The 12340-nt window shown below is 53.2% G+C and overlaps 1 protein-coding gene across 5 annotated transcripts in view; it reads left to right on the top strand.

Moving 5' to 3' along the window:
- RAB6A (RAB6A, member RAS oncogene family) overlaps positions 1–12340 on the top strand; it is an 88046-nt gene that overhangs the window by 12930 nt on the left and 62776 nt on the right. Inside the window, exon 3 of one of the 5 annotated variants that reach the window (XM_054399638.1) lies at positions 1592–1601. The exons of the other annotated variants lie outside the window; for them this stretch is intronic. Within the exon in view, the coding sequence (XP_054255613.1) occupies positions 1592–1601 (10 nt within the window). The remainder of the gene's footprint in view (positions 1–1591; positions 1602–12340) is intronic. 5 annotated transcript variants of the gene reach the window in all.

Genomic DNA, 12340 nt, shown 5'->3' on the forward strand with positions numbered 1-12340 from the left:
GCTGGATGTGTTCCTGGGTGACCTGCCCTGGTGATCCTGCTGTGCAGGGGGTTGGACTCAGTCTCTGGAGGTCCCTTCCAACTTGCAGCATTCTGTGATTCTGTCTTGAGGACCATCACAGGCATGTGCAGAGCAAGCAGGTGATGGATCCAGGCAGCATGGTGGCTGTCAGCAGGATGGAGCCAGGCTCTTCTCAGTGGTGCCCAGTGACAGGATGAGGGGCAATGGATGGAAAGTCAGGCAGAGGAAATTGCAGCTCAACATGAGGAGAAACTTCTTTGGTGTGAGGGTGCTGGAGGCCTGGAGCAGGCTGCCCAGAGAGGTTGTGAAGACTTTACAAGACCTGCCTGGATGTGTTCCTGGGTGACCTGCCAGGGGTGACCCTGCTTTGGCAAGGAGGTCTCCAGAAGTCCCTTCCACCCTCTCACTGTTCTGTTACTCCATGAAAAGCTTCACCTGCACACAGATCAATAACTCCTGGGGAGAGCAGTGTGAGCTCAGAGCCAGGCTTGAGGGCATTTGGTTGGAGAGGCAGGGAAGTGGAGAGCTCTTGCTTTTGGAAGAGCAACTGAATCTGCAGCTCATGTTTCCTGCAGGGCTGCAGTCAGGCTTGTGAACGTGGCTGGCCAGGGCTCAACAAAAGGAACTGGCAGAGAGACACCAATGCTGCATGTGGGCAATGGGATGGAGTCCAGCTGGGGGCCTGTGTCTAGTGGAGCCCCTCAGGGGTCAGTCCTGGGACCAGGACTGTTCAATATATTCATCAAGGACCTGGCTGAGGGCACAGAGGGCACTGCCAGCAAGTTTGCTGATGGCAGCAAGCTGGGAGGGAGGAGTGGCTGGCACAGGAGGGTTGTGCTGCCATGCAGCCAGGCTTGGACAGGCTGAGAGCTGGGCAGGGAGAAATGGAATGAAGTTCAACAAGGGCAGGGGGAGAGTCTGGCACCTGGGAAAGAGCAACCCCATGGAGCAGGACAGGTTGGGGACTGAGCTGCTGGGGAGCAGTGAAGGGGACAAGGCCCTGGGGGTCCTGGTGGGTGGGAGGTTGACCATGAGCCAGCAATGAGCTCTGGTGGCCAAGAAGGCCAAGGGCAGCCTGGGGGGGAGCAGAAGGGCTGTGGTGAGTAGGTCCAGAGAGGTTCTCCTCCCTCTCTACTCTGCCCTGCTGAGGCCACATCTGGAATATTGTGTCCAGTTCTGGGCCCCTCAGGTCAGGAAGGACCTCAGGGAACTGCTTGAGAGAGTCCAGCACAGAGCCACAAAGATGCTGAAGGCAGTGGAAGATCTTCCTTATGGGGAGAGCCTGAGGGAGCTGAGGGCTCTGGAGCTGGGAGAGGAGGAGCCTGAGAGGTGAGCTCATTGCTGGTGCTAAAGATGTGCAGGGGGAGTGCCCAGAGGCTGGAGCCAGGCTCTGCCCAGTGATGCCCAATGCCAGCACAAGGAGCAATGGTGGAAGGTGAGGCAGAGGAAGTTCCATGGAAACAGGAGGGAGAATTATTTCCCTGTGAGGGTGACAGAGCACAGGAAGAGGCTGCCCAGGGGGGTTGTGGAGTCTCCCTCTCTGCTGGAGATATTCAAGACCCACCTGGAGGTGTTCCTGGGTGACCTGCTCTGGGTGCTCCTGCTCTGGCAGGGGGGTTGGACTGGATGAGCTCTGCAGGTCCCTTCCAGCCCCTGTGATGCTCTTTAAGGGGAACCTCTGAGCCCTTCTTGACTTTGCTGGGCAGCAGTAGGCTGATCCTCACATGAGAGGTTTGCTGCTTCCTTTGCCTTGTCTGTATCACCTGATTTTTATCTTTTCTTTTTCTAATTTTCCTGCCTTCCCCTGTTTTCAGATTGATGCCTTTGCTGCTGAAGCAGTTTTGTGTCCTTGGCTCACTCAAAATGGCTGAAAAAATCTCTCATAAAAGCTTGTGTGGCTTTACTGGAGCTGAGCTTCTGCTGGCATGGATGAAGCTGGAGGTGAATCTCTCAGCAGCTGAACACAACTCAAATGAAAATGGCTGAAAAAAAAAAAAAGTTTGAGTTTGCTCTGTCAGCTCAAGGAAATCCTAAGCTGCTTGGGAATTCCAGACCTTAAAATGCCTTACAAAGAGGTTTTCACAGGGTGGGTCTCTTCCAGCCCAGTAATTCAGGTTCTTGTAATTCCTTCTCAGCTTGTCAAGCTGCCTCCTAATATCAATTCTTTGGCTACTCTCTTCATCATTATGTTCCTGTTCTTTCTGCTCCTCCAGCTTCCCATTTCTCTTTCCTAGTCAAGTTAGCTTTCCTGCTGAGAGGTCCTCACAGTGGCTTTCATCCACCATCACACAATTAACTTTGGACCATAGTTCCTGTCCACTCTTCCAGTTGTTCTTAAACCTCCATGAGTCTTGGGGCACAGGAGAGGATTTTCTTCCTGAAGCTGCAAAAACAGTAAGCAGATCAAACACTTGCATCCCATAAAATTTGCCTGCTGCAGAGTCACAGAATCATAGAATCCTTTTGGTTGGAAAAGACCTCCAAGATCACCCAGTCCAACCTTCAGCCCCACACCCCCATGGCCATCAAACCCTGGCCCCAAGTGCCATGGCCACAGCATTCTTGAGCACCTCCAGGGATGGGGACTCCACCACCTCCCTGGGCAGCCTGTGCCAATCCCTGACCACTCTTGAAGCCAACAAATTTTGATTCTAATCTCCAACCTACCCCTCCCCTGGCACAATTTCAGGCCATTTCCTCTCCTTCTATCACCTCAGACTAGGGAGAAGAGACCAACTCCCAGCTGGCTCCAATCTCCTTTCAGGGAGTTGTAGAGATCCAGAAGGTCTCCCCTCAGCTTCCTTTGCTCCAGCTTCAACCCCCCAGTTCCCTCAGCTGCTCCTCACAAGTTCTCCAGACCCTTCTTCTTCTCCAGACCCTTCTCCAGCTTTGTTGCCCTTCTCTGGCCCTGCTTGAGCCTCTCAATGTCCTTCTTGTAGTGATGGGACCAAAACTGACTCCAGGATTCCAGGTGTGACCTCCCCAGTGCCCAGTCCAGGGGGACAATCCCTGCCCTGCTCCTGCTGCCCAAACCATTGCTGCTCCAGGCCAGGCTGCTGGTGCCCTTCTTGGCCAGCTGGACACCCCCTGGCTCAAGTTAATTTCCAGAGAAATACAATCTGGGGAGGGGGGGAAGCATGGAGCTGTTTTGAAATTCCCTAGAAACATTTCATGCAGGACATGTAGAACCCAGGAGGTTCTGTTTGAAGGTGAGGAGAAAGTTGTTTGGGGTGAGGGTGCTGGAGGCCTGGAGCAGGCTGCCCAGAGAGGTTGTGGAGTCTCCTTGTGTGGAGAGCTTCCAACTCCCCCTGGGCACTGTGCTCCTGGGGAGGCTGCTGTGGGGGCCCTGCTGGAGCAGGGGGCTTGGCCTGGGGAAGCTCCAGAGGTCCCTTCCCATCCCAACCATGCAGGGATTCCCTGAGGCCCTGTAGTGTGTAGGACATCCTGAAGACCCCAAATCACCTCCTGTGCACATCATCCAGGAGCTGGAAACAAGCCTCTTCTGTGTGTCTTGGAGAGTAAACATTAAAGAGGAATGGAGGTAAACATCCTTAGCTGTAGAGGCTGCTCCCTGGAGCCCTTAGGGATTGTTCCTCTGGAAAAAATACCACTGGAGGAGAATATTTATTTCAGGATGCTGGAGTGCAGATAATTCTCCTCTCAAGAATTTCCTGCTCCAAACTCAATTTCTTTCTTTTTATTTTTTTTTGTTCCTTCTGTAGCTGACCCTCATGGCATTGCCTTTTGTAATAAACCAAACCAAACCCCAAAGTAGTTCCATTGGCTCTTTGGCACTAAATTCTTATCTTTTAGAGGCAAAACCAAAAAGACTTTTAAAGTCTGCAGACTCCTCAGGCTCCCTGGCTTCTTTCCAAGGCATTTGTGGAATGCAGCTGGGAAGAAACCAATTTATTGTCAGCTGGTTGAAGCTCCTGACAGAGGAGCCTGTGTCTCAGTGAGGAAGTTTTCAGAGGCTGGATTAACATTGTTTGGTTTGCCAGACCAGCATCCTTGGAGCTTGGAGTTGTTAATTTGCAGCACAGGTGGAGCAGGCAGCAGGAGGGTTAAGTGTCCATGCCTGGGGGCCTTGGTTCTGCTCTCATGTTCCCCAGGAGGAGAGCTGAGGAGCAGAGTTGTGAAGGAGAAACAGGGAGTGTGGTGTCAAGAGACACTGGAGTTCTTCTCAGAAGGTGTTTGTAGCCTTGTCCTGCCTGGGCTTGTCCAAGTGTCTGAGGAGACCCAAATGTGCAGCTTCTGAGTTTTGCATCTCTTCCCCTGGGCTCAGCACTGCTGAGGTCACACCATGAGAACTGGAGGCAGTTTTGGGCCCTGTGCTGCAAGAAAGGCTTTGAGGTGCTGGAGTGTGCCTAGAGAAGGGCAATGAACTGGTGAAGGGTCTGGGGAGGAGCAGCTGAGGGCCCTGGGGGTGTTGAGCCTGGAGGAAAGGAGGCTGAGGGGAGACCTTGTGGCTCTCTGCAGCTCCCTGAGAGCAGCTTGCAGCCAGCTGGGGCTTGGTCTCTTCTCCCAAGAGACAGGAGATGGGACAAGAGGAAATGGCCTCAAGTAGCCCCAAGGGAGGTTTATGTTGGACATCAGAAGAAACTTCCTCACTGAAAGGGTTCTCAAAGCCTGGACCAGGCCCCCCCAGGGAAGTGGTTGAATCCCCACCCCTGGAGGTCTTTAAAAGGCAGAGAGCTGTGGTGCTGAGGGCTGTGGTTTAGCACCAGCCTTGGTGGAGTTAAGGAAGGCTTGGACTGGATGATCTCCAAGGTCTTTTCCCACCAACCAATTCTGTGCTTTTCAGTTTCTGTTGCTAAAAAGATAAATTATGGGTGGGGTTTTTGGCAGTTGGAACAGTGCTCAGGGAGGTAGCTGAGGCCCCAGCCCTGGAGATATTCAAGGTCAGGCTCCACAAGGCTCTGAGCATCCTGCTCTAGTAGAGGCTGTCCCTGCTGACTACAGGGGGATGGACTGGATGAGCTTTGGAGGTCCCTTCCAACCCAGACCATTCTGGGATTCTGTGAGACCCAGGGTCCTGTGCTGCTGATGGCACCCATGTGCTGCTCTGTACTTTTTGTCCTCAGCTATTTTCCTCCTGCCTTGCTCTGGAGTTGCATCATATGTGCTAACCCCTGTGGGTTGTGGTGCTGAGCACTCTCTACATCTTGGCTTGGTTATTTTTACCCCAGTCCCCAGGTACTGTGCATGGACATCCTTGTCAGCTTGGATCAGCAAATGCTGGCTGAATTCCTGCTGGTGCTGTGTGGAGAGGTGCACTTGATGGGAGGGGAGGGCACAGGATGTTCTCTCTGCACTTCTGCTGCCATCCTTCCAAGCTGCCTCTGCAGAAGCCAGGCTGCATCGACCTGAAATCAGGACTATTTTAAGATGTTGTTCAAGCTCCTTTCAGAAGAAATCCTCACTTGTGTGTCTGCCTGAGGAAGGAGGTGTGAGAGAAGAGAGCTTCTGTGGAAGCTATTCTCTGCTGCAGCTCCTCTGTGGAAAGATCTCAGGTCAAGTCTTGGTCCTTGCAGAAGTGCTCAGGAAGTGGAAGGTTCTGGCTGAAGGATGGAGCTCAGAGGGCTGTGAGCAGTGCTGCAGAGGCTAGCTGGAGGCCTGGAGCTTGTGGTGTTCCTCAGGGGTCAGGACTGGCTCCAGTCTTGTTCAGCCTGTCCATCAATGACCTGCATGAAGGGGCAGAGTGGGCCCTCAAGCAGTTTGCTCATGGTGACAAAACTGGAGGGAGTGGTGACAGCCCTCAGGCTGTGCTGCCATTCAGTGAGACCTGGCCAGGCTGGAGAGCTGGGGGAGAGGAACCTCCTGATGCTCAGCAAGGGGAGGAGGAGGGTCCTGCCCCTGGGGAGGAGCAACCCCCTGCAGCAGGACAGGGGAGGGGTTGTGGTCTGCTGGAAAGCAGCTTTACAGAGAGGGAGCTGGGAGTGGTGCTGGAAAAGCTCACCTGGAGCACTGTGTCCAGTTCTGGTGCCCCCAGCACAAGAAAGGCATGGAACTGTTGGAGGGGGTCCAGTGGAGGCCATGAAGATGGTCAGGGGGCTGGAGAACCTCCCCTGTGAGGACAGGCTGAGGGAGTTGGGGCTGTGCAGCCTGGAGAAGAGAAGGCTCCAGGGAGACCTTAGAGCAACCTTCCAGTACCTGAAGGGGCTCCAGGAGAGCTGGGGAGGGACTTTTGACAAGGGCTGGGAGTGACAGGATGAGGACAATGGCTTTGAGCTGGGAGAGGGGAGATTGAGACTGGAGATGGGGAAGGAATTCTTTCCAGTGAGGGTGAGGAGACACTGGCACAGGTTGCCCAGGGAGGCTGTGGATGTCCCCTCCCTGGAGGTGTTCAGGGCCAGGCTGGATGAGGCCTTGAGCAGCCTGGGCTGGTGGGAGGTGTCCCTGCCCATGGTTGGAACTGGCTGAGCTTTGAGGTCCCTTCCAAGCCAAGCCATTCTGTGACTGTAAATGGTTCTGTGATTCTGACTTGCCCACGAGCCAGCAATGTGCCCTCATGGCCAAGGAGGCTGATGGGGTGAGAGGGCAGCATAGGGGTGGGTAGAGACAAAAAGAGGGAGCAGGAGGAGGTATTCCTTTGTTTTTCCAGGTGGATAATGCTGCTGGGGAAGCATTAGGCAAACCTTCAATTAACTGAAGGCTGGAGGGATGGCAAGTTGGTGAGAATCTGTGTGGCTTTTTTAATTGGTCTCCTGAAACTTCTCTAATTGGTTGCTTGAAAAGCCTGAGTTAGCCTTGGTTGTGGTGCAGTGAAGGGCAGAAAGGCTTTAGGAAGATGCTGATGGCTCCATTCAGCATGGGAAATGATGCCTGGGCTCCCTGAGCTGCCTGTGCTGCTTTTAGCTTGCAGCAGAATGGTGCTGAGTGCTGAGAGGAGTAGAAGCCAGCTTTGCTTCACCCCAGAAGTGTGTGCTCAGGTTGTCTGCCTCAGGATGTTGCCACCCTAATGATGCTCTCCACAGCTATGGGAAGTCCTCTGTGTCCCATAGCATGAATCCATGCAGGAGAAATGTCTCCTGTGAGACAGACTTAATCTGTGCTGTCTCCTCTCTCTCACCACTATCTGCCCCATGGGACTTCATCTACTATTCTCTAACTCACCACTCTTGGTTGAGGGTTTGTTTTGATGAGCTAAGTTAGGAGCCTGTCTGAAGGCTGCAGGAACCTCCTGAAGTTCAAGCAGGGCAAGGGGAGGGTCCTGGCCCTGGGGAGGGACAACCTCCTGCAGCAGGACAGCTGAGGGGGGACCTGCTGGAAAGCAGCTCCAAGGAGAAGGATCTGGAGTGCTGGAGGACAGGAAGATGAGCCAGCAACATGTGCTGGTGGCCAAGAAGCACAAAGGTCTCCTGTGGGGCATCAAGAAGAGTGTGGCCAGCAGCAGGTGGAGGGAAGTTCTCCTCCCTCTCTGCCCTAGTGAGTCCTGGGTGCAGTTCTGACCTTACCAGTTCAAAAGAGACTGGGAACTACTGGAGAGAGGCCAGGGGAGGCTGGGGAGATGCTGAGGGGCCTGGAGCAGCTCTGGGAGCAGCAAAGGCTGAGAGCCCTGGGGCTGAGAGCCTGCAGAAGAGCAGCCCCAGAGGGGAGCTGAGCAATGCTCAACAAGAGCTCAAGGAAGCAAGAGAATGGGATTTAGATCTTCTGAGTGCTGCCCAGGGACAGGCCAAGGGGCACAAACTGGAACCCAGGAGGTTCCATTTAAGGATGAGGAGAAAGTTGTTTGTTGTTTGGGGTGCTGGAGGCCTGGAGCAGGCTGCCCAGAGAGGTTGTGGAGTCTCCTTGTGTGGAGAGCTTCCAACCCCCCCTGGGCACTGTGCTCCTGGGGAGGCTGCTGTGGGGGCCCTGCTGGAGCAGGGGGGCTTGGCCTGGGGGAGCTCCAGAGCTCCCTTCCCATCCCAACCATGCAGGGATTCCCTGAGGCCCTGTAGTGTGTAGGACATCCTGAAGACCCCAAATCACCTCCTGTGCACATCATCCAGGAGCTGGAAACAAGCCTCTTCTGTGTGTCTTGGAGAGTAAACATTAAAGAGGAATGGAGGTAAACATCCTTAGCTGTAGAGGCTGCTCCCTGGAGCCCTTAGGGATTGTTCCTCTGGAAAAAATACCACTGGAGGAGAATATTTATTTCAGGATGCTGGAGTGCAGATAATTCTCCTCTCAAGAATTTCCTGCTCCAAACTCAATTTCTTTCTTTTTATTTTTTTTGTTCCTTCTGTAGCTGACCCTCATGGCATTGCCTTTTGTAATAAACCAAACCAAACCCCAAAGTAGTTCCATTGGCTCTTTGGCACTAAATTCTTATCTTTTAGAGGCAAAACCAAAAAGACTTTTAAAGTCCCTTCCCACCCCTCCCCATGCTGGGACTCTGTGAAATTATGCAAATCCTTAAGAGAGGATGAGGAGATGAGGTGGAAATCAAGAACCAAGAGGTTGTGCTTTGGATGTGTGTGTGGAGGGGAAACATTTGAGGTCTCATGGTGGAGTCAGGTAGAGGCTGAATTCTTTTGTGTCCCAATTACCAGGATTTTCCTGTCACTCTTCCTGTTGGCACAAATAGCTCCTGGCAGGGAGGATGGCCCTGTCCATATCTGCCCAGCTTGCAGCTGGGCTGTTGAAGTTATCAGGGTTGTAAATCAAAAGATTTATTAGGAGGAGATCCAGCTGTGCCTGGGTGGTGTGGAAATGTGGTGCCAGGTAATTGTGGCCCTGAGGAACCTTAAATGAAGCTTTGTGGCTCAGGAAGAAAGGCCAAGGCCAGCTGATGTCCCAGCAGAGTGACAGATGCTGTGGTGACAGATGTCAGAGCTCTGCCTTTCTGTAATGACTGCAGAGAGCAGGGTTTAATTAGGAGGACATCAACTGTAGGGAGGAAAGGAGATGATGAAGCAAGCTTCAGAGAAGTAAATGCTGCAGGAACAACTCAGCTGGAAGAAGCATTCAGCTGCTTTTGTTTGCAGAAATGGGAGGGTGCCCCCCTCCCCCCCCTTACTTCACAGAATCACAAAAGGCTGAAGGGACCTTTCAAGGTCATCTTGACCAACCCACCTTGAAGGGGTTGAGAAGAAAGCTGGGGAGAGACTTTGGAGCAGGGCCTGTTGGGACAGGTGCACTGCAGCCCAGAGAGCCAAGCAGAGCCTGGGCTGCAGCAGGAGAAGTGTGGCCAGCAGGGCCAGGGAGGGGATTCTGCCCCTCTGCTCCACTCTGCTCAGACCACAGCTGGAGCTGTGGGTCCAGTTCTGGAGCCTCTGTTCCAGGAAGGATCTGGAGGTGCTGGAAGGTGTCCAGAGAAGGGCCAGGAGGATGAGCAGAGGGCTGGAGCTGCTCTGCTCTGGAGACAGCCTGAGAGAGTTGGGGTTGTGCAGTCTGGAGAGGAGAAGGCTCCCAGGAGACCTTCTTGTGGCCTTCCAGGATCTGAAGAGGGCTCCAGGCAAGCTGGGGAGGGACTTTTGAGGCTATCAGGGAGTGATAGGACTGGGGGGGAATGGAGCAAAAGTAGAAGTGGAGAGATTCAGATTGGATGTGAGGAAGAAATTCTTCCCCATGAGGGTGGTGAGAGCCTGGCACAGGCTGCCCAGGGAGGTGGTGGAAGCCTCATCCCTGGAGGTCTTTAAGGCCAGGCTGGAGGTGGCTGTGAGCAACCTGCTGTGGTGTGAGGTGTCCTTGTCCTTGAGGTCCCCTCCAACCCTAACAATTCTATGATTCTATGATGATTCTATGACAAGGGGGCATGGTTTGAAGCTAAGAGAGATTCAGACTGGAGGGAAGGGAGAAATGTTTGACACTGAGGGTGGTGAGAGCCTGTCTCAGGCTGCCCAGAGAGGTGGGAGATGCCCCATGGTGGCACCATTCCAGATCAGGTTGTCTGGGGCTCTGAGCAGCCTGCTCTGGTTGAAGATGTCCCTGCTGACTGCAGGGGGGTTGGACTGGATGACCTTGAATGTTCCCTTCAACCTTCTGGGATTCTATGACAGTATGGGGAAGCCCATTCCCAGGTTGCCAGGGAGGTTGTGGATGCTTCCTCCCTGGAGGTGTTCAGGGCTGCGCAACCTGCCCCAGGCCTCTAGCACCCTCACACCAAAGAAGTTTCTCCTGATGTCGAGGTGGTACCATGTTAAGTAAAGCTCTATTTTTGGAGGGGAGATTGAGACTGGAGATGAGGAAGAAATTCTTTCCAGGGAGGCTGGGGAGACACTGGCACAGGTTGCCCAGGGATGCTGTGGGTGTCCCCTCCTGGAGGTGTTCAAGGCCAGGCTGGATGAGGGCTGGAGCAGCCTGGGCTGGTGGGAGGTGTCCCTGCCCTTGGTGGGGGGTTTGGAACTGGATGATGTTTTGGGTCCCTTCCAACCCAAAACCACTCCAGGAATGTATGGAAACAATAAACATTTCAGAGCAGATATGGGAGGCAGAGATTTTGGAAGATGGGAGGGGAAGAGAAGGAGCAGCAGTAGCAGATCTTGGGCAGTGAAATCCTCTTCATTCCGGTTGAGATTTAGTTGGGAAGGGCTGCTTGTCCCTGAGCCACAAGGCTCATCTTGAGAGGGTGAGCAGGTAGAAGAGGGTCCTTCTAGGGTCCTTTTAGGGCCATCCCTTACTGATGCCATGTGCTCTTTGTTTTTTTTAGTTATTACTCTAATGGTCCTCACACCATCCCTGGTTAAACATCTCCTTAATAATGCCAGGTTTGGACAAAAGCAGTTCAGGGTTGTGGTGTTTGGGTTGGAATTTCCCAGTCTCTCCATTTCACTCAGTTCCACTGCACTCAGTGACCAGACACACAGGACAAGGTTCAGACAGGTTCAATGATGTGGAGACCACATCCTTAGAACATCTTCAGGCAGAAGTGCAGCAGCATCACCACTATGTCAGGTGCTTGGAGCAGAGAGATGAAAAGGTCATAGTTGACATAGACTCATTTAAGCTGGAGAAGACCTTTGAGATCATCAAGTCCATCCATGAACCCCAGCACTGCCAGGTCACCACTAAACCATGGCCCTCAGAACCACATCTCCAGAGCTTTTCAATCTCTGCAGGGATGGAGACTCCACCACTGCCCTGTGCAGCCTCTTCCAGGCCTTGACAAGCATCAAGGGCAAGAAGCTGTTCTCATGTCCAACCTAAACCTCTCTTGATGAAACCTTGAGGCCATTTCCTTTTAATCCTAGAATCAGTCAGGGTTGGAAGGGACCACAAGGCTCAGCCAGTTCCAACCCCCCTGCCATGGCCAGGGACACCTCACACTACAGCAGGCTGCCCAGAGCCTCATCCAGCCTGGCTGCAAACACCTCCAGGGATGGAGCCTCAACCACCTCCCTGCACAACCCATTCCAGGCTCTCACCACTCTCATGGGGAAGAACTTCTTCCTAATGCCTAATCTAAATCTCCCCTCCTCTAGCTTGGATCCATTCTCCCCAGTCCTATCACTACCTGAGAGCCTAAAAAGTCCCTCCCCAGCTTTCTTGGAGCCCCCTTCAGATCCTGGAAGGCCACACAAACATTTGTTCTCTGGGAGAAGACACCAATCCCCACCTGGCTCCAGCCTCCTCTCAGGGAGTTGTAGAGAGCCAGGAGGTCTTCCCTCAGCCTCCTTTTCTCCAGGCTCAACAACCCCCAGGTCCCTCAGCTGCTCCTCAGAAGTTCTCCAGACCATTTTCCTTGCTCTCAAGTTGCACCAGGGGAGGTTTTGGTGGGAGACGAGGAAAAATTTCCTTGCTGCCAGAGTGGTCAGAGACTGGAACAGGCTGCTCAGGGAGGTGGTGGAGTCCCCGTCCCTGGAGGTGTTCAGAAAAGGTGTAGACATGGCACCTGGGGACATATTTTAGTGGCCATGGTGCTGGGCTGATGGTTGGACTTTATCTTAGAGGTCTTTTCCAACCTTAATGAGTCTGTGGTTTAATGGGGACCTGGCAGTGTGGGTCAGTGGTTGGACTCAATGATCTCAGAGGTCTTTTCCACCCTTGTAATGATTCTGTGACTCTCCAGACCCTTCCCCAGCTTTGTTGCCTTTCTCTGCTCTGCTCCAGCACCTTGTAGTGAGGGGACAGAACAGATCCCAGACAGCTTCTAGTGCTACTTCCATGAATTAGTGTTACTTAGACACTGAATTTGTGCATCCTTCCAGTGTGAACACACTGGCAGAAGCTGCAGCTGCCAAGACAGCTCCACCTTTGCCAACAAGCTTGGGCCCTCAGGTCAGCTTGTTTCAAGAAGGCCTCTTGTCAAGCTCTGTTGCTGAGCATTGTGGTGAGGTGAGAAATTAATTGAGCTGTGCAATAAAAACTGGATGCCAAATTCCTTGGAGCCCCATCA

Source organism: Indicator indicator, chromosome 1 (assembly GCF_027791375.1).
Source record: "Indicator indicator isolate 239-I01 chromosome 1, UM_Iind_1.1, whole genome shotgun sequence".
NCBI lineage: Eukaryota > Metazoa > Chordata > Aves > Piciformes > Indicatoridae > Indicator > Indicator indicator.